The sequence below is a fragment of the Pogoniulus pusillus genome, chromosome 2, assembly GCF_015220805.1.
Source record: "Pogoniulus pusillus isolate bPogPus1 chromosome 2, bPogPus1.pri, whole genome shotgun sequence".
Lineage (NCBI taxonomy): Eukaryota > Metazoa > Chordata > Aves > Piciformes > Lybiidae > Pogoniulus > Pogoniulus pusillus.
Window position 1 is genome coordinate 38,682,934 of NC_087265.1, and position 23,050 is coordinate 38,705,983.

General features: G+C 39.3%; 1 protein-coding gene across 3 annotated transcripts in view; it reads right to left on the reverse strand.

Moving 5' to 3' along the window:
• Positions 1-971: 971 nt before the first annotated feature.
• The window catches only part of UBE2E3 (ubiquitin conjugating enzyme E2 E3), a 57,072-nt gene continuing 34,993 nt past the window's right edge, over positions 972-23,050 (reverse strand). For 2 of the 3 annotated variants that reach the window (XM_064161840.1, XM_064161847.1), the window contains exons 4-6: positions 8,568-8,700; positions 6,908-7,055; positions 5,233-5,875 (exon numbers count right to left, since the gene is read on the reverse strand). In XM_064161840.1, coding sequence (XP_064017910.1) covers positions 5,778-5,875; positions 6,908-7,055; positions 8,568-8,700 — 379 coding nt within the window. In that variant the 3' untranslated portion in view covers positions 5,233-5,777. Of the gene's footprint in view, positions 2,355-5,232; positions 5,876-6,907; positions 7,056-8,567; positions 8,701-23,050 lie in introns of those variants that run through there. The other variant, XR_010306430.1, reaches the window with a different exon arrangement.

Here is a 23,050-nt window from a genome sequence, read left to right on the forward strand (position 1 = left end):
CCAACTGTATCCTTCAGAGACATATCCAATTGCTGTATTCAGAGGAATGGTCTCCCACAGGATCTGCAATTCACCCCTGTCTACCTATATGATATCCCAGAAAACTAATCTCCAGGATGACAGCTCATTCAGCACTCTGGAAAATTTACCCACGCTGAGCTCCTCTTTAAATAATGACCTGACATTTGTTCTGTAGAGGGAGACAAAGCCCAGACTGATGAAAACAGTTGGCAGCTGCTTTCATTTGTGCCATTCAGAATCCAGATGATAATTTGTCCTCGGGGACCCATCACTTCTTGGCAGACAGACCTGTTCAGTGCACTTTTCTATTACTTTTGCTGTTACCTCCCACCCCTAGTGAATGCAGCACACACAGAGAGTCAATATTCCAGGCAGACTAAACTAAAACTGACTGCCAAGAGTCGTAAAGGATTTCATGATGCCAAGAACTGGGAGATAACATCACAGATGAATTTGGTGATGATAAATACAAAGCAGTGGATATCAGAAAGACAAATTTGCTAGACCCACATAAAAGATTAAATTAGCTATTGCTCAGAAAAGAGATTCCAGCATCCCTAAACACAGCTCAACAAAGACATTACCTAAGCAATAAGCAATGGTCCAAAAGGCAGAGTATCACAAATTACCAGACAAGCAGACCAAACCAGAAGACATTAATCCAAATGGATCCTGAATTCACCTTCTGCATGCAGTACACAGCTCTCCTTCCTTTAACTGAAACAGAATGTCTTACTGTTCAGACAAAGGTGACCAGGATAATCACAGCATCTTCCATACAGGGAGAGATGAAACAAATGAGGACTTTCCAGACTGAAAACAGAGAATACTGGGGGCTGATAATAATGATGGTACACAAAACCCACAAATGACATCAAGGAGGAGAACAGATGCAATTATTATTTCTCACAGTATAGAACTAGGAGACATAAAATTAAATGCATGTTACATGAAATAATCACTTAACAAACAAAATGCTTTCTCACATGGTCTTTAATTTAACTGCACCATTCACTGTCAAAGGATGTTGTGGAGGGTAACAATTTAGGATGGTTCAAAAAGATATTTATCTTGGACAACAAAGTTACAAAATGCTTCCTGGTATTTTGGAAACACCACATAAACAGAAAGTATTTTCCACACATTACCTGCAAAGAAGCAATAGCAACAATGAAACAGACAACTACATGCATTAGTTATCCATGCATGTGGTCCCACCACATCTTCTATCCCTATAGATGCAAAGTGTGTGCTCAGACATAGCCATCCTGAGCAGATAAACCATGTATTTTTCACACTATGCCTCTTATTCTATCTGTTCTTGGCAGGTTTTATTTTTAAAGACCCCCACAAATTGTTGCTAGTACGCTCGATGCTTTCTGCTCTATCCAGCAACAGAGGCAACCATAACTGCACTCCAGAGATACATGCATGCAGAGAGGTGTGGGAAGACAAGCTGAAGCAGGTTTCTTTCTTTAAGAAGAAAAGAGCAAAAGCCTCTATTGCTGCAAATGTTCCAGCAGTTATCTTCCAAATGCATTATTTGCTCTTCTACCTCTGCTGCAGTTGAACACGTTGAATTGTCATCGATACCAGCAAGGTTAGGCACCAGTCCTAGCAGCTGTGATGCTGCCTCACTTTTTACTTTTAAACATCTGCTCTATTACACCATCTCTACTGTTGTCTGAGGATCCTCTCCAGCTACTTTCAGCTAGGGTGGTTAGTGAGCAAAAGGGACTGGTGATTTAGCATTGGATGTTATCATCATGCAGTACAAATGCAAGCAGCACCACTATGCAAAGGTTGAACTGATACTGTACCTGAAGCAGCATTAAGTTCTCAAACACATCTATTTCCCTGGCTATGCCATGGGCTGCAGGAATACAGTGCTTTATGGCTGAATCAAATCTTACTTTAGTCATGCTACTGTCACTGTCCTTCGAAGCTCTTTTAGTGCAGGATGCCTGCACAGGCCTTTGCTCTTTCACATAAATATCCACTGGTGAGTTTTTTTGAAGAAAATGCAGAAAAGATGAAATTTATTCCTTAACTTGGAGTCAGGAGTCCGTCCTTTGCCGTCTGTATTCACACAGATGAAACCTCATGAGCAGAAGACCACAGGATCAATGTAGAAGCTGCTGTAGTCTCCAGCTTCTTCCCCTCCAGTGCTGTGGTGACCTGGGCAGGGCTACAAGGAAGCCATGGCAGCAGCGGCAAAGGGGCAACTGGTGCTGCCCTGCAGCTCAGAGCTACACCAATGGTGCAAAGCCCCTCAGCCAAAGCCTTGCAGCTCTTCCATCACAGTGCAGGCAAGTGCTGCTGAGTCCACAAATCTGGACACACACAAAATAAGAATGAGAGAAGCTTGATCTCACCTTCTGCAATACTTATGACCACAAATAAACTTGTACTGAGCAAAACCAGTGTGCAGCAAAGCATGACAGACTTTCCTTTTACCCCCAGGAGCCAGTGAGCAGAGCACAAACCAGACATGGGTTCAGTTCCCAGCTTCTTTATAAGGTTGCACATCTATGGCTTGGAGCTTAGGATACCCCACAGTCTTGCTTTCCTAGCCCCATGTAACACCTCTCCCTTTCTGGCTACAGAATTTGAACAACGGCTAGTCAACATTGCTCAGTGAGTTTGTCTCCACATCACAGAACATGAGGCAGCTCACCAAGAACATATTAGTACAGAAATTACAAGGCTGATATATATTTGCCTTTCCATTTCTAATGTATTTATCCTTAATAAATTTATACTCCCTTGTCCCTTCTCATTTGGTATGATGAAGTATTTACTCTGAATGTAGCCACCACCTCAACTGGAAAGCAGAGATGTGATGGTCTTTGCTCCTTTGGTTTGGAGCCTCTGTTCCTCAGCAATGTCACAGCTCAAAGGCTGGGATGGTCAGTTCCCATGCAAATGGTACTTCGGCCAGGAGATTATGGAGTCCAGTTCAGGCACCTTCCTGTCAAGCTGCCTGTGTTTCCCACTCAAACTCCAAAGACAATAGAACAAGAAAAGCCCAGCCGAAATGGAGAGGAACAGAGGATGTGGTATATCTTTAGCTAGTGTCATCACACAAAAAAGTATAGCTTCTGTTCACTTTTTCACAAATACAGAGCCCAGTGACTGGTGATAAGAATATGGAGCTAGACACTGTAACTGTAAAATAGGACCAGTGCTGTGCTTTGGTATTCATGCCAGTATAGCTGGCAAGGACAGTTTGAAAGCATCAATTGCTCTTTGCAACTGGCATTTTGGATATATTTGCAGCAGGCACTTCTCCCCTTCCCATGAAAAGAGACACACATTCTCATTTAACAACTAATTGATTTATTTAACAATACAAATTTCTTTCTACTGCATGGTTTAGCAGAGAGAACTTGAGAAACAAAATTAGCTTTTTTTTTCTTTTAAAGTTTAAATGTTTACACAAAAACAACCTTTACTTCAGTAAATATAAAATTTACACACAAAAAACCCCTACATTAAAAAAAGAACAGAATCATGACAAAACAACAACAACAACAAAAGGAAAAAAAAAAAAGGATGGGAATTCAGTGTAAAGGATCCAATTGCAAGGAAGGCAAGATGGGGCAACACTAACAAGGCATCCCACTTGTACACCTAGGTATCTGAAGTTGTAGGTACAATATAAACCCAAATACATTAAAATTAGGATTAAAACCTGTCATTTTATACCATATTTTATGATATAAATATCTGTAAATTCTGTAGGCAACACAGTTAATGTGTGAAATACATAGTTTGCTCTTCACTGAGAAGTCGCAGGAGTGGTGTACAAGCACTGTGTCACCCATGAGTGTGCTCATGGTCAGCAGCAAGCGGACTTCGGACATCCAGCCCGGATGTGACAGCCCCTTGTTTCTTTGCCAATCTGTGCTATTTCTCACACGTCCAATGACATAATGAGAAACTCTGGTCACCTTCAGCAGTGATTTCCAGCACTTCATCTCCTGGCATTAGTCTGTTACCTGACTTAGGCATATTCACCTGCCAGATCCCCTATTTCTCATTCCCTTTTGCACTTTATAACCTGAACTCTAAAGCTATCGTGTAGCTACCAAAAGAGACTGGCTTCTAGATTGAGATATTTGGGATACACAGTTCTTCAAGCCACCTTCAGGAATCTGTAGAAATATTTAAAGTAGGGAGGACAATTCATGGTCAAAGGTTATGTGATAGAAAAACCAGGGACCTATATGGTGATGACTAACTTCTGATTTGTTATTTTTTTCCCCTATTGCTTTAATATTTAAACTTAACATTCAGTTTTCATATATTAAATGAGCAGAGCATCATTTGATGGAAGTGCTACATTATCTCCAAAACCACCAAGTAGGTAAGAGAAACTGTAAAGTTTCAAACTAAGTGTAATTAAAAAAAAAATGTCATTTAAAGGGATCAAGTCTCTTTTTATATAATCACTATTGTGACTGGCAACCTATAAAAGCTTAAATTATAAAACTATGAGTGACTCTACTTTTTAAACCATATGTACTATAAAGCTGTATATCTTTGTTACTTACAGATGTTACAAAATTTCCAAGCCAGAAAGTGAAGGTGGGGGAAAGGTATTCTAAAAGTTTTACAGGTATCATTTTTGCCAACAAAGGTTCGTTTCCCCCCTGACTGTTTTCATGCCATAAAAATCTGATCAAATTTATTCTACTACTTTATTTTCTGGACAGATGATACAGTGTTCAATCATGCTTTGGAAGACCATTTTCAATGGGTAACTGTAGTTCTCTAGATCAGCAAGCCCGACTTGCTTCACTTGGAAACAAAAGCACCAGACAATCTAACTTGTTCCTCATCCTGCAAAACAAAAAATATTGTAGCAAGACTTGGGCAGCCTGTTACAAGAGCAGGATTGGCCCTGAAGCAACCAGCTACATCACATTAACTTCTGGAGCAAGCATACCCAATGCTCTTGTTCCGACTCGAGAAAGAGCCTAGCTGTATTAAATTTAGGGAAATTGTAGCAATGGCATTTGTTCTGGTAAAAATAAAATAGAGAAAACTTAAACAATCCACAGGTGTGCATTAAACATTTAACAGCAAGCCTTTGCTTATGTATATTAATTTAAAGATTATCCACAGGGATCTGTGATACATTGGCCCTGCCTTGTTACTATAATTAAATTTATTCAAATATTAATTTAAAATAGGAAAACAAAGAAATTACTCCTTGGGGAATATGTTTATTGTGTTTGAGATGATACACTGGGTGCTCTCTGAGCTACAAAGGGAAAAAAGGAAATCCTTTCATTACAAACTGACAAAGGTAAAAGTTAAAACAGTTTTCACAACAGCATGTACCACATATTGGAAATAGATCTGGGTTTAATACAAATGACGTAGTTCCTAGTAATCTACAGCTATCTTTAATAACTTCATACAGATAATGAATTAGGCTAAAATGCACTATAATATTTGGTTGACTTCAGGAACAGTATCCTTAGTACATCACAAAATACATTTTGATATCCCAAAGAAGCAAGACTTGCAAGTAGGCATTTTAAACATAACTAATCTACAGCTACAAATTTCTACTCTTGATAGCATTTACCTTTTTAGGGGGCAGTATCCCAGTCTTCAAAAGGATAAAAGCAGAGTAGAATCAGTATAACATATACACAGAAGTCCGTATTGTAAAGGCTATAAAGATTTGTTGCACACTGCAAAGTTGCCTTCTGCACCTTCACACTGCACAAGTAGTTTGTCATTTATGTTGCATATCTCTTGGTCCACTGTCTGGCTATCCTGTCATGTTCTGCTCTGTTGGTCAGGTACTGAGTGGCTATGCTTCCAACCAGAGGGTCAGCTGCAAAGGCAGGAAAAGATACATTCAGAAACCATTCCATAATAATAAAAAAGCCTCAAACACATGATTTAAAATAAAGAATATATTTGAAAATAGAGTCTTTGCCAAGCCACAAAATGCTGTGAGATACAGTGGGGCTCTTACCATACAAGACATTTCCAAGAGAAAGCACGCAAGGCACAACGAACAGAAAAAGAAAACAGAAAAACCTCTTGTGGTTATCTGCATATGAAAGAATCTTGCCCCAGTCAGGTGCCCTGCTTCACTCCTTTGGAAGGGCTGCTGGGGACAGGGGACATTCAGCAAGGGCACCTCGTCACAGTGCTGGACAAGAACATTAAGAGTATCAGGACGCATACCTAGGGGATCCAGTTTCCTTCAAGTCATGGATTCTTTTTTAATCAAAGAGGCTTATCCATTTCTCCCTGATCATTACCACTCTTGTGTAAATGCACCACTGCTTGGTTCCTGCCTCAACCACAGGCAATTAGCATTCATCACCTAATGATACTGGTCGCACAGGTTGTTGCTGAGAAACTGTTCTGCTTGCTTTCAAGCAGAGTTCCTTTTCTACCAACAAGAACTCCTTGAAATAGGGAAAAATCTCTCTGAACATCACCTCCCCCTCACAAGTGCAAGATTAAACGTTTCAGTTGCTGTCTCAAAAAAAAGAGATTTCCTGTGGCCACTTCTGACCTGCAGGATTAACTTTCAAGAAAACTTTGTAGCCCTCCTGGATCGATCATTCACTTGCTGGAGCTACTGCAATACAGACCTTCAATGACAGTAGTGTATTTCCCTCAGTATACCTCAGGAAAAACAAGGGCTTAACATGATTTACTTTCTGTTGTGCCACAGGAGTGAAAAGCACCATTACCTGTGGGATGGCATTCAAGCAGGAGTGTTTCATCCCCAGTGATAAAAATACTAATTTTCATTTAATCTGCATACAATCAGAGATAAAAATAACATTCCGTGGCAACTAAGTCAAACACCTTGGAGTGGACACTCAGTAACTTATTAGCTCCTTACCTGGGTTGCAGTCTGTCAGAAGAGAACAAATAGACAGCAGAACCTTTGAAATAGTCAAAGCAGGGCTCCAGTTGTCTTTCAGGATGTCCAGACAGATGACTCCCTGACTGTTGATGTTGCAGTGATAAATTCTGGTACGGAAAGTAACCTAGAATCACAGCATAAGAGAGAGTCATTGCATGCTGCCTCTTGTCTCTGAACAGCAGCAATGCCTGGGGCACTCACAGTTCTGCAGAGCTTCTGTGGAGGCACAATTATCTAACAGAAGAGTGCCTATTTACTGTAGTCATGGCTACCTTTAAGAAAGCTACCATGGAGATCTTCGGTGCATAACTGCTTTCACACAAGCCCTCTGTCTAGTACTCATTAAAATTAGGACCTACTTTGTAGTACTGTATGTTATTTAATGAACATATAACATGTCAAGTACAATCTAATCACCAGTGTAACTTCACTGTGGTTTCTGAAGGTGAAGTAGACAAAAGCTGTCTTTCCTTTCATTCAAAAGCCTAAATTTAGATAATGAAAATTAATATTTAAGTATGGAATATAGTGTTACTCATATCCAAACTAGCAGTGAAGTCTTTGCCTTGTCTTTCATTAGGCAGGACATAATACACAGCCAAAACAATGCTATCACACTGTAATACTGTCCTTACTTTTAAATTATCTCAGACTAATATCAGTACAGCATGTAAGCATTTTTCTGCACAAAGAAGAAGTTAAATGCTTTAAATGCCTAAATCATGGGAAACTAAGGACAATTTTCTCCTTTATACTGATGCACAGGAGAAAAATCCATCATGATTTCTGAAACTACTCAAAACCCAAAAATTATCATACTCTTGAAAAAAATTCTGCAAGAGTTTAAGGAGGAATTTGTCTAAAATTCTGTATTGCTTCATTACAACAATCTTAAGTCAGGGAATATTAAATACTGTGAGTTTCAGAAAAGTGGGAAATAGAACCTATGTTATTCTTTGTGCTGCACTCCTCCTGGGAATGAAAGAAGGTATTTGATTCATATTAACAATGGTATAGCCACAAGAGCCATACATTGCAGAAATACTGTGTGGGAGATACTATTTCTGAGCACGGCAATGAAATTTTAGTTTAAAATTAGTTCCATTTAATTAAAAAAAAAACGCTTAAAAATGTTATCAGAAAAGATTGCTGATCCTATAAGTAGCAAATAGATTGACATTTTACAGTAACAGAAATCATCACAGTAATTTACACGTTTTGAAGTTGTCTCCTTCATTCTAGTTTTCTATCTTAACATTTTAGCTTTCTGCTATTTTGTTTAAAATTACATAAAAATATATAATATAAAATCCAGCTCCCCCCAAAAAAAAGTTTTTATATATATATATATACACACACGTAGCTGGAATGAGGAGGAGGAAACATAAGGAGGTTTTGTGCTGGTTTCCATGAAAATGAATTTATTTTGATGCTTAATTCTTGATTAGAATTATCACCTCAAAATTATTATCTCACTTCTCACTTGTAATGTCTGAAATTCGGTATTTACAGTAGCAACTGAGAAGCAAATGAGACACAAGGTATTTTCTGAAACTGCAGGCTGAGATTTTGGACCTTGTCATTTTCAAGAGACCATAAACAAATATGATAAACACAATAAAAACCTTACCCTTACCTTTGGTGGCTTGAATGGATAGTCAGATGAAAATGTGATATCCAAGAAAAAAACACCTCCTTCATATACAGAACCTGGAGGTCCAAGTATAGTAGATCTCCACTCATAAATGTTATCTCCTTTAGGACCAGCACTGTGCAAAAAAAGAGGAGAGTCAGGTGTGCCTTTGAGAGAGGAATTTTAAGAATTTCTTCTACATTCATTTTGTTTGCTTTTGTTTTAAATACAAACCACTTGCCTGTCTTTAACATCTGCTAAAAGTAAGCTCAAGTGTTTTAAACAGGCGTGAAAACTGAGCACTCCACTGTCCCTTTGGAGATACAGCAACAAAACCAATTGACCACGAACTACTGGACTGTCGTTGTCAGAAACAAACTCCTACATTTGCTCTCTCTAGTATGCGGTTGCTCTGAGCTTCTACATCATGGCCTTTCAGTGACAGCATATCCACACACAAAACGTGTTGTAGAACTTGACTACATTCATCTTCTCCAGGCACTGAAGGGATCACATCTTCATTAAAAATGTGAAGTGTATCGATAAAAATTTACTGCCACTTGTTCCACAGGCTGGAGTAAAATGTTACACCCTTGGGCAGGAAAACTGGGGATGGGAGAGACAAGTAACCTGGAACTGAACTTCTTACAGCACTGTCAATCCAAATAACTGTTTTCTCCAAGCGTATTTGTGTTCTGCCTCCAGGCAATCAGCATTGAGACGACTTGCCAAAATTAGTTTAAGAAGTACAATACTGCACACATTTCTCACTGGAGGAAGGGTTATCACATAATTAATTACTACAGTAAAGCTTTGAAAGAAGGGACAATGAACAAGCATTTTCTTCTCTTATGAGCCATCATACTTGATGTTATTATCACAGAGTAACCATCTAACCTTCTCACACAAAATATCAAAGCACAATCTCCTTTCTGCAAGCAAGTCTTGGGGTAAAAAACAACCTAACCTTCCACAAAAGGTCCTGAATCTGAGCTGCTGAGATGCATACTGACTGCTGTGAAAAATAACACTGCTGGGCTCATGCTAGCATAGTAGGTTCATCACATACGTGGGCAAGTCAATAATGTTGAACTGTAAAAGATGTTTCAATTCTCTCCATCTCAGCAGCCTCTCAGGTGCCACCTACATCTTGCAGATACATGGTGAAGTGTCCTCATCCTTCTCCCTTCTGTGGTTCCAAGGAATAGGCACTGAGGACTATCTACATGACTGCACATGAACAAGCAACAGGACATGTCACCAAGCTGTAACCTGGGAGTTAGTGGTTTCTGGCATTGCTTGACACTTGCAGTCTCCCTACAAGGCCTCCAAGTGTAAAGGCTCTTCCTGTGCCACATCACCTCAAGTATTTGTCATATATGTGTCTGCAGTCTGTATGATATTCATCCTTACTATGTGGCCAACACGTGAAGACGCTCATCAGAGACAAGGACTATGAGCAATTTGGGCTATGCATCTGCAACTCCAGCATCTACAATGTCTCTGTTTTCACATTAAGATCTTATCTGAGAAACAACAAAAAGCTGGTTTTGAAAATGAATTCTCTTTCAATTCCTAATTTCCCAATGTGGTTTCTATCTTGTGTTTTGTGTACCAAATGCTTAAAACTGTTGCAGTCCTTTCATTAAGAGGGAAAAGTAATCATGGATTTTGGCCGACATCCTATTTAATTAAAAACAAAAAGTTATTTGATGGGCCTGTTATTATTTTCCTGTAGCCAAAATCAAAGTAGGTAACAACAGCATGCTGGTCTCCAGAGTACAGTAAGGAAAGAAAAAGTAAAGGTGGTCTCAAAATAAAGTTTGTGTCTAAAAACTATTTGAATTGCATGCACAAAAGTGGAAGAAAACCAGAGAATAATTTTTAGAAGGAAAACAGCATAATCCAGTGGCAAGAAAATCCATTTTTGATGATGTAATGGACCATTTGTACCCTTAGTCATTCCAGAAGATAATTCCATTCGTGCTCTCTAAAAAGCAATTAGTGTAAGAACTGAAAATATTGGGGTAATAATGACAATATTTAAAACCCACATACAGGCCACTGAAATGTTTTAATTAATTCTTGACATTCATCAAGCTTATGGCTAATTAGTATTGTGCTTGGAAACCAAATTTCTATGGAGCAATTCAATTTCAGCTTTAGGTGTCCTAATGACCGTTTTACAGTTTAACGCAGAGGTTAGCGCTCTTGCCTCACGTGTCAGGTACCTCTCTTTCACACACCTCTAACAGCTGGATGCGATTCAATCAGATTAATGAAACAGATTAATTAAATTAGTGACATATTTCAGCCCAATGAATCCATCACAATTAACTGCAGCATCAGTCCAGTGCCAAACTATCTGGTAATCACTCATCGAGTCACAGCAAGGGCATCTATCAGCTAGTAGCCAGAAGCTAAGTGCAGTAACTGTGTGCCCGTTACTGTCTGCTACCCTATTCTATGCTACCACTAGCAATACATAAAAGGATCTGGCTATAATATGAGAAGGGGAATTCCCATCCTTCTAAGAGGAAGAAAATTCTGTATTTGAAATCTCTCCTATTACTAAGAAAAGATTGCTTCAAAGTCAAAAGAAACACAAAGCTGTAACAATAACCACACTCAGATAAAGGAGAAAACTGTTAAATTGAACATTGTCATTACACCTGACTGAGGTTTGTGAGATTTCTAACAGTTGAAGTGGTGTCTCACTTTCAATGGTGTAAAAGACACCCCTGCTTCATTAGCAACCTGAAAATCCCCACAATTACTACATTATGGGTGTGAGAAGACATGACATAAAATAACAGACAAGACATCACACCTCGCTTCTACCACCTGTAAATTTCCAGTGGGGATCATTTCCAGCCAGCCATACCCTACTTTGCCTTTTGTATACATACCAAGGTAATCTTTTTTGGAAGTAAACACACTCTCCGAGGCCCTGCAACACATACCAGAGCTATTCATGGCAGCATCAGCCTGTGCAGTGATTTCCACAGGACAGGGTGGGACAGGACAGTGGAGTTACACTCACTGAGATGACTGCAGAGAATAGCAAAAAGCACAGTTCTGCCTTAAGCAACACCTCAGCTGTGTCCGGAGTTGTGAGCAAGGACTGAAGCCCTGCTGGAGTCACTACCCTTGGCTCCCCACCACTGCAGAGCATTGATTTAGTGCTGCAGAAAATCACAAAGCGGGAACTGCCACTTGCTGGTGCAATTCTAACTTCTCCGTTACCAGAGGACAGCGAAAGACTAGGACTGAAAACCAGGAATAAGGAAGCTTTGCCCTGTTCCACATTTTCTATTTCATCAATACACCCAGAAGAGATACTCTCCTCCTGCTGGGCACTAAAGAGGCTGGCACAGAAGGTGCTTCTAGAGGCTGTACTTGAGCTCTTTATTCCCAGTTCTCCTAGTATTTAAGAGATACACTCACCTCTTACAAGCACAGGCTTCAAGCATCTCATCTTAAACCTTGAGAGCTCTGGTGAGTGACAACCTAAGAATCTCTGTCTGCCACACTGGGCGGAATGCTCCAGGCAAAGCACTACAATGCACAGTCTCCATGGTTTTATTCCTGTTCCTGAGAGACCTATCTCCTTCCAGTTTCCCCCACGGAACCCAAATGGACACAAACCCCTCTTCTGTTCTGTCCTTTGAAACACAAGATCTGATGGCAGCTTCATTTCTATGACTACACAGCATAGGTGCTGAGTTCATTGCTACTGGTCTGCTGCCCTCCTAAGTTACCTTATAGAACATCACAAATTCAGTAAAGGCACTGCCAGCATATTCTCAGTAAAGAAGCATTTGATTAATGTTTTTTAATACAGGCTAGAGAAATCTCAGACAATGTAACAAAGCAAATTAAATGACAAAATATTATTTGCAAAATTGCAGAATTTCTACTTCAGACATAAAAACTGGATTTTTTTTAATTAGATTAATTGGATAAATTGACAGAATAAAATTAACTGGCTACATCTGCTTCCTAAGTAAATATTCATTGTGCCACTTCACTGAAGGATGTATACGTGATCCAGATAAGACAAAGGATTTATAACCATGCTCTATCCAAACTAGTCAGCTGAAGAGATTTAATTTACAAATGTGACTTCAGATGGTGAATTTGAGAAGACATGAGGTTAAACTCTATGGGCTCATGAAGTCACACCAGCTCCTTTAAACCTAACTCTGCTGAACTCTGGCTCTCAGGTTTCACGAAGATGATGAACAGCTTTTCCAACACAGTGTCATGAGTATTCACATGGATGAAGCCGCATTTACACCAGCAAGCAGTCTGGAAGCTCCTGACACAGAGGTTACAGAAATCAGAATCCAGCATTTGTTACAATTCACTAAATCAAAATGCATTAAAGCTGCCCATATGGAACTAGCTGCAGGATGAGAAACTAGGACAAGAAATTTCCAATCTACATGATGCTGGTAGCATGCTGCTTTCTGCACTTGCTAAATGTACTTCCCCTGTCAACACCACTTCTCTGAAACATAGGGCTCTAACTTTGGTGACAGAATGCAACTTCATAGTGCTCAGACTGGATAATTAAGAAGAAAAAGAGTGAAAAAAGATGTAAATTGATTTGATATTAACTTGGTGTTATGCTTTATTATGAGAAACAATTTGGGTCTGTAACAGGATCCAACTGAGGCCAAAAATAAAAAAAAAGAAATCACATTTTCTAGGAAGCTTCCCAACAGTGAAGTCTGGCAGACTCTAAAACAGTCAGAGAAATGTCATATACCACTCTGTCTCAGTGCTAGCATTTTCACAATAATGTAAGTGAAGACAGTGCTTTAAGAAAGGAGGGAGACATATTTTGTATTTTTTTCTTTATTCAACTGAAAGTACTAATGAAAGGAAGAGTGAATGCCCTGAAGTATGTTCCACAAACTTGTACTTGAAAAATCCACTTCATAAAGCTACCATAGAGTTTTGCAAAATCCACAACACGGCTTCAGAAACTGAGTGTCACAAACCCTGCTGTAAGAAAGGCACTCAGCATGTTACCAGCAGGAAAGGCTTTGTTTTGGACAGCAGTGCCTCAGCTAAAGCTGCTGGATGACTTTTTAGTTCAGTACCATGCCACTAGAGATTGAAGGACTGTAATAGGTCCTGCTAGCATATGCAATTCAAGTAAATACAAAGATCCCATCCGCAGCGAGTCTGCCTGTCTCACCATCTCAGCTTGAGTCTGATGAATTCATCTCAAGGGAAGGAGAAAGCTCCAGGCTTAGGTAGCTTCAGGTTATTGTAGAGGTGGGACTTGTATTTACCATGTAGAATATCTAGCAGGGAGGCTGATGTTTGCACCTCAGATTTCCCCAACAAGCAGGGTAAAGAGATCATGACCCTGAGCTACAAGGAGCATTTGAATGCTCCCTAATACCAAAGTGTATCTCCATCTGGTGACACCTACTTTTCACTGACTGCATGGGGAGCTTGACTCCTAACTCAAGCCACTAAGTTCAGTCATTTAGAAAAATCTTCCCCACCTTCCATGCAGTGAGAAAGGGTTGTCTAGCTCTGTACAGAGGTATTAGGTTTTTACCTACATACACTACTGTACTGCTGATAATTAAATAATAATAATAATAACAAAAAAGTCCAAATGAACCAAAAGATCTCCTCTAGTGCAAACTCTTTTAGGAGTTAGTGTTACCCAGCAAAACCTGGAAAGCATGAATTGCTTGTCAGTAGTTTTATTTTCATGTTAGACATGAGAATGGAATCAATATTCAGATGATTTCCCTTCTATTTTACAAAGAACATTTATCCTTTTTTTAATTCCTCTTTTCCCATTTGTGGAGATGCTCTTGTATTTTCAGCTAGAGAGCACACCAAAAAGAAATGGATGTTAATTAAAAGACATAAGTTTGTGGCTTTCAGTCCTGTGACCTTTAAAAACTGACAAGCATAGACAGCAATTTCCATTGTCTTTATTTTTCTATGCCTCATTTACAGGGCTTTCTGGACTAGTAACTCTCAGTGTTAATATTATCAGCACCAGTGCCTGCACACTTCTACTTAGAGAATCTAGGTAGGACATACTCTTTACACAGAAAACATACTGGTTTCAGTGGCAAGAGCCTCAGATATAGCCCTAATTTTTTGATTACAGTATTTTTCTAGAGTTGGACACATGGGTTGTCCACAGCAATATATCAAATCCATGCTGAAAATGCTTTTCCACATGGTACTCACTACTATTAAGGTTTCAGGTTATGTGCAATTTCTTACAACAAATAAGTATCAGTCTATTATGTTCTTTATATAGGTACAACTGTTCTTATTTTACCTGCCACTGAGCTATCTGCTACATCTGTTTGCTGAAAAAGGTTATTTACTGCTTCTAGCAGGTCCACAGAGGCTTTGTATAACAGAGTCTAGTTCACTGTACAAACCTTTGCTTCTGTCACTTCCTTAAAGTCTATCATGCCCTTAAGACTGAAATCTAGAAATTGCTGCTAAAAAAACCCCACAATAACAACAAAAACAACAAAAAAAACAAACCCAGCAGTCTATTTTTAACTCATGGATCCCCTGCTAATTCAGCTGGTTGTAAAGCAGTGCAGGACTTGTGCCTGAGGCCATGGTTCAATTCAACAGTAAATCCACTGGAGAGCTCCTCCTACCAGATCAAAAGCAATGTGGCTACTCAAAGCAAAGTGCAGATCCAACATAAACTAACTTGGCCAAGCTGCACACATTCCAAAACCGACAATGGATTATCTTTGTAACACAAGGCTTTGTGCTTAGTCAGGTACCATTTGTCCTCCTGCAGCCAGCATACAGAGAGCACAAACTTTAGACTGCACAGTCCAGCTTAAAAATATGTTCATGTGGCTGTATTTGGTTCACGTCAAATTGTACCACTGCAAGTGCAGATCTCCCATTAATCACCCTAAAGAGAAAGATGCCAGATTGTAGTGTTTTAGATGATTAAAATCTCCAGCACTAAACTTGCCATCTGTAGAAAAATATACACTGTTGTTACTAAAGGAAGCTAAGTAACAAATCATTTGATAATTCCAAAGCTGTAATACATAGATAACCTAAGTAATGCATTTTGGAAAGGTGATAGTTTTTCCATTGCCAAAACCCCCATTAAATTAGTTCATTGCTCAACAGCTCAACTTCACTTTCCTCTTTGTATTCATGCTACTTCCTGGACCTTTCTTGCTGCTGTTAGAAGTCTGCTCAGGTTCTCTCCATCTTCCAGAACAACACTAGCCAATTAGGCAGGCAGAATTCCTATAATTTTTCTTTTGAAAAGTAAGTCCAGAACATACTTCACTAAATTACAATAGAAATACTGAATTTAAACCAGGTAGCAAAACATCAGATTGTTCCTGACTATGATCTTGACAGAGGAGTTGTAAATACACACTGCCCACGCAATACATAAAAAAAGTTTACCAAACACAAGTTGTTTTTGCAAACAGAGGAATCACAGGCATGAAGAAAGTTTGTGCTGAACATTTGGTTTATTTTAAAGATCTTGAAATCTGCACAGAAGTCTCTCTTACTGCTGTACACTATTAAAACACAGAGCAGGACAGTCAGTATAAAGAAACATTTCATGCTACTTTGCCATGTGTTCATAATTAAAAAAAGCCACAATTTAGCATAAAATGAGAGACCAGTTTCCTGTCATCAGTGCTGAAACACTAGTAGTACTAATAGCAAAATGTGTGCTGTTTTCTTTCTGCTGGTATAAAGCTCAACTTGTACTAAGGCCAGAGCAATTTGTCAAAGAAATTTGTCTACCAGGTACACACTTCACATTTTCCCTCCGCTCAAAATTACCGATGAACTTGCATTTAGCAAACATGGTCTGTTTTGCTCCTCTTCCATGAGATGGGATTTTTCTTCTCTCCTTAACACAAACAAAAATAATTTGTGATACAGATGCTACTCTTCCATATGTTATAGCCTCCATACTGATGTCAGCAATCCACACTTAAAAGAAGCACACAGTACCTAAGAGTTTGTGCAGCCTTAGGCATCTGCCCACAAAACGGAGACACTCAGACTGAAGATCGTATGCCTAATGTCATCTATCCAGGAGTATGACTGCAATGTAAATCTCTGAAATCCCAGGCCATCACTTTATCCACTGAACTGAGATTACACTGTTAGTAGCTCATTCAATAGTTTTGTGAGATCCATGTGTTTTAGACATCAGTCACCATCATTCACTGCAAAATCCTCATGCCAAAAAGCTAAGTGATGCTAAGTAATCCAGTTTACGGTTTCCTACCAATATGTCCAATAGTACTTTTAATGTCAAGAAAAAAAAATCTCTTATTCCCAACATCCTTCACATGAAGGATGAAGAAAGAACAGCTAAACCAAATAATTTCACCAAAGGATGTAACTAATCTTAAAATGCAACTGGCTTCAAAACTGTGGTAAGCTATTAAAGATTTATGGCAAGGAACAATAACTGGGCAATTTCCAATAGGACAACTAGAGCTGTAAAATGAAGCTCCCAGCTATCCGTCACCATGAAATACTAAAACATCAGCAAACTTCAAATACTGACCAATATATTAAAAACCTTCCACTGCCTCCCTCTTTAAAGAAACATATATTGCACTAAAAAAATTAAGCTACTACACTTGCGAACAGTGCTTTTCAAGACAGAAAGCACACGAGGGAATTAGAGAATGACCACAGTCTGACAATTCAATTTTAAAGTCCATGATTAAACTTGTGAATGGTGTTAAAGTTGTGGAAAAACTCCTACTACTGTAAAAGAAGACGGTGCAATTTAGTGAACACGTTTGGGTATGTCATGGCAGACCAAGAAAGACAGAACTGCTGGGAAGTCATCTTCACTGGAATGTGGGTGTATCCACCTGTCAAGGTGCTACCACAGTGGAGCTGCTTTCTCTGGAATGTCCAGCATTGGGTTTCTCCATCACTCCACAGCAACACAGCTAGAGGTTGCTTCCCACCTCCCCCCCTGCTGAAAAACTATCTTTCAACTTCATCAACAAAGTTACAGCTTATCAACAGAGATGGAGAATAAGAGGAAAAAACAGTCAGAAGATAGCCTGTCACCACTAAAACATAGTAGCTAACACTGAATAAGAAGCACCTACTTAGTGACTTAATGACATATGAATTTTAGTTTCATACTTTTAGATGTTTCATATTAACTTCTTGAATGTTGTTCTGTAGCTTGCAAGCACTGGCTATTTTTCCTCAAAAGAAGACTGCATGGTTGTCATACAGACTAGCAAAGTACAGCCTAATAAAGCAGAAAATGCTGTGCCACAGCTACCTGTGTCAAATGTCTAACTTGAAGCCATAAAAGTGTGATGGAAACTGTAACTAGTAAAAGGCTGTATTTCTCAAAAATTAAATTGACCTTTCCCAGTTCATATGCAAAGACCTTTCCCACCTCCTACACAATAAGGATAACTTCTCAAGTCTGAGTCCTTTCCAAACATGGCTGGGGTGGCTGCATGGTTTTTGTCACTAGGTACTTCATGAGAATTCAAAGAAGTCAGCTGTTTTGAAAAGTGTGAGCCTCTTCAGACAAGAAGACAAGAATCCTGTTCAATGCAACAGTGGTCTGCCTTCAGTCCTATTCCTATCCTGCCCTATTTCCCAAAGCAGGGTCTCAGGATCTTTTGTCTCCATTCCACACTGTCCATTAAGAACATACACTGTGTAGTGACTCAATATTATGAGCAATAACTATCCTGTAACGAGCACAAGGCAGGTTTGATTCAGGTGCTAAAACATTAGACCAACAATATACACTTCACTAGCTGTATATGTGTTTTAGGAGAATTTCAAAACAAAAGCAGTTGAGGATAGGAATCTGTTTTCTCTAATGCAGAATTGGAGACAGCCAAAGTGACGCTTGGTACAGAGTAGATTGAAATGTAATTTGTGTATTAAAAGCATTAAGAACCCCTGTGAATAGCAGCAATAGCTCCAAAAGCAGAATAATTCAAAGGAATGGAGAAAGTATCATGCATTACAAATACACAGAAATCAATCTCTGATATGAGTTCATTTCACTCTGCAAAAGTATACTACACTAAAGAAAAAAAAGTGAAAATAATAATCATTCCTGGGAAAAAATGTCAATAAACATCTAAATGAAACAAGTCTCACTCAGTATAACCTGTTTACTGAAAAGCCAGCTCCAGCCCAACTACTGCTCCCTCTAACAATATTAACTTAATGAGTAACTCTTCCAAATGAATGCCCTCTAGCACATGGTGCAGGGGTAAACTTGAGAGCAGCCTTTTGTATCCCTCCTCTAAGACAGATGTCATTGCTCAGGATGAGCTAAGAAAATCATGGCCTGCACAGAGCTTTGCTGAAGAGCTTGGGCCACTGTTACCAGTGTATTAAGGTACACTACATCTTCATTCTATCTTTTTACACATCTGTTGATTCAGACCTATGATTGAAAAGAAGGGTAACTTTGGCCTCCAGCTCAGATTGAAGGTTAAGAAAGTGGCAATTTACTGCCTGCAGTAGGATACCGCATCTTAGATCTTGAGCCAGGCACACGGACAGCACCCATCTCTTCCTGGATGTCATACCAACTTGCAGCACCAGTTGCACTGCATTCAGGAATTACACACCACTACAACACAGATACAGAATGCTGTCATCTCCAGAAGATAAAGCTCAGACTGTATGGCTTTTACTTGAGACTACAAGCATGACTTATCAATAGAAAGAATATACTTAATGGCTATGCTTTCAAATTTCACTGGGTTATATACAAATTAAGCATAATCTCTTCCAATATGTCCTAATATTATATATTGACACATAACTCTACCTCCTTCACATTCTTAGTCAGCTATAATAGAGTGAGCACCATTATCCACTCATTTGCTTACATCTGCAATCTAGACAAAATAATGTTCTGATACCTAATCTCAGTAAAGCTCAGGTTTTGCCTAATTTTAAAGCACATCTACTAGAAAAATTAACTTAAGGCAGGCTGCTTGCTCATTGTACCAAACAGATTCAGAGGTGAAAGGATAAACATTTTTACTAGTAGTTAGTCTGCTAGGATTGACTACTGATGCTTAGATCATTAAATAAGTATATATAGAATTTTGATCTTAACTGTTATTATGGCAGATGTCTACAACAAAAATCAATATTCTGTTTTGCAGACAGGATAATGTGACAATGACTTGCCAAAAGTGACTTTATAGGTAAGGGACAGAACAGGGTACAGAAGCAAAGTCTCTCAAGTCCTTGACAAGTAACCAAAACACTAAGTCTCAGTGATTTTCATTCAGTGTTGGAAGGTTCAAACATCTGAACTTCAGAAACCACACATACACACCTCATCTTGTAAGCAGGGTGTGGATATGTGGCCCCACCAGACAACTTACAAAATGAATCCACATGTAAACTTTTGTTTCTTGTTTAACGAAATTTAAAAGAATAGCCCTGGAAAATAACAGTAATAGTAGCAATAATAACAAAAATAATTACAATAATGGAAGGATCAATCTCTGTGGCCTGGTTCGGAGACTCTTGCATCCAAGCATGCTGCAGCTTCCCCAGAGAAGGTTATTCACCAGCTGCCCAGCAGTCCTAAGCATCACTTTGGAACAGACAGAGGGAAATAACTCCAGCCAGTTGCACTATGTCAATTCCCAGCTGCCACGCAGTTCCCCAAAGAGAACAGCAAGCTGATGTGGGGTAGACTGGCAGATTGGCTTAGGCAGGAAGAGCCATAAACAGCTATTTGACAGCTTGTTCCCTCTCTCCCACTGCACCAAGCAAATGCCAGCAGAGAAGACAGTCCTTCAAAGGGAAAGATGTCAGACATCTTTCTGGTAGGAGGTAGCTTTCAAAAGAGGTATCCACAGACTCTTCAATGGACCACTGATAAGTTGTGAACACAAAGATCAAGCTTTTCAGGGTTATGCTTCATCTCCCTCTTGCTCCCCTTTCAGTGCAAGCAGCAGCAGCTTTCTCAGAGCAGGACTCCATAGGAGCTGGAAGCTAATTACCAGATGTCTTGTAAATCTTTACAATCTGCACAACTTCATCCAGTTTGCAATGTTTAACATCAGCTCTTTTGGAACCTTTTCATCCTTACTTTTGTGTAACAAATTTTCAACAAGCCAGGGGTTCTTTGTTCTCTCCTAATAAAACAACCTAAAATGTTAACAGTTCAGCATGAAACTAATGAACTAAATGCACTTTTTTTTTGAAGATCTGAGCAGAAATACAGTAATTTCCAGATTTATGTGAAAAGTTATTAATTCTGGAAAAAGTGCTTTGGGCTGTTTCTTTAAAATCACTTCAGAACTACAGAAATGAACACAAACAACGGCCGTAAATTATTTATGTGTTTTGCCAAACATATGGGTGCTTGAATGCTGTGCTTATTGAGGACAACTGAAATAAAGAACTTAAAGGGGGCTGAAAACAGAAGTGCAGGGAGTTGCACATTTGTTTGAATGTCACTGTTCTGTCCGTAGATTTTTAGTCCAAATAGCTGCTAGTTGCAATGAGAGATATTGTGCAGAACTCTGAACAGTCAAGTCTAAAACTACATGAGTGGAAATTACTTTCAATTGCCTCCTCTCAAGAGACATAGTGGAAAAGATGGAAAGTGAAGAAGAGTTAGTTGGTCGACTATTTCTGCTCATGCAGTCCTGCAGACACAAAAGAATATCAGATTTCCCTAACCTATTTCAGTGGGACCCATATCAAGCAACTGTATGGATTGGTATAAAAGCAAGAATATAGAGCTTCCATTCACATGAATTTGTCAGCTGGCAGAGTTGGGAGGGGTCTGAACCACCACAGAAGGTTGCAGGCACAGCTGACTGCAAAGTGAATGCTTAACCACGCTCTGATTGTGTTCTGGAAGGAAAGATGACTCTGAACTACCTAGGCAACCTGTCCTATACCCAGGGTCAGGAGGAATGGGTGACATATAGCTTTTTCCTAGCTGGCAGCAATATCCTGTTTAACATCAAAGTGTTACCTGCAAATGCCCTGTTACTAAAAAGAGAAGTGGCAAACACAGGATTAGTGGCAACATCCACACGTGGACAACTACCCAGGAGGATTATAGTTAGGTGAAGATCCCATTTTGGCATGTACAGAATGACATGATCCCTCCAGTACAGCCACAGCCCCCAAACAGCAAAACTCAGTAAGGAAGGAGTAGACCTTTCTCCCACATTGCATCCCTTGTGCCATTAGAAGAAAAGAAGCAAGAGGCCTCATTCATTCAAAAGAACTCAGAAGTTGCCTTCACTTACAGAAGTGCATTGCAGAACCTGAAGTTCCAAATCCTGACCAGATCTGCAGTCCAGTGAGGGGGAGAACTTTGTGTAGCACAGGAATGGGTGAACTCAGGTGCTAGAGAATGGGTGTCATTGGGACTCATCTTGGAAACCTGTGCACTCTCCCCAGACCATAGGCATAATGCAGAGAGAAGCCATCTCTCAAAAACTGGGCCTTGAAAATTTCTAATGTTCTGAAGGTCAAGTTCTACTTCAAAAACCATCTAAAAGGCTGGAAGTAATTTTGTTGGCACTCTGAGTGATGGGTTGCCTAACAAACAGGCACAGGCTGGAATTTATCTTCAGAACAGTTTGCAGCAAAACCCCAAGTAGTGTACCATGTAGTCAAGGTGAAAGGTGAGGCAGGCATGGATAAAGGCTGCATTCAGAAGAACACAGTACATTCAATATGCCATGAACAAATAAACTAAACACAGCTGTCTATATGACATTAGAAAGCAGACAACAGAAAAAGAAATCCCAACTTTCAAACACTGGCTTCCTTCCACCTTTATCTACTTGCTGTCTGATTCATTTTGACAAGTTAGGTCCACAAAACTAATGTTTCTTCTGCAGATGGTACATTTCCAGCCTCCTCACAGTTCAAGTTTTCAAGCTCTTCTACACCTTCCAACTCAATGTCCCTTTGAAACTGTAAGGAAAATCCATGTCTTCTGTTAAAATCTCAGCCAGCAGACCCCAACAGTGATTTTCCCAGAATGCCCTCCAACTAGTCTCAAGGAGATCTTCCTCTTTCCTTGAACATGCCCTCAGTACTCCATCAAACTGTTACTCTTCTTACAATGAAGACAATCTGTCTCATGAAGACAAAGTTCCTTTTTTCTGACAATCCAACAGACTCAGGGAAGAAATATTAATTATAAATGTCAGTTATCTGCTTCATATCTATTCAAAATATTCATCAGAGATGGAGCAATATCTAAGTATCTTTCATCACTGCTGATTCCAACACAGACTGAATTATTCACTTCAGACTCGTATTCAAAGTGAAGAAGTTTTACAGCAAACCTTTTTTTCTCAGCATGTCTGAGACAACCATGTAACAACCAGAAACTGCTGAAAACTAGATTGTTATTTTCTTCCTGGATTTCTAGTCAAATTAATGCAGTGATCCTCTTTGTGCATGGTAAA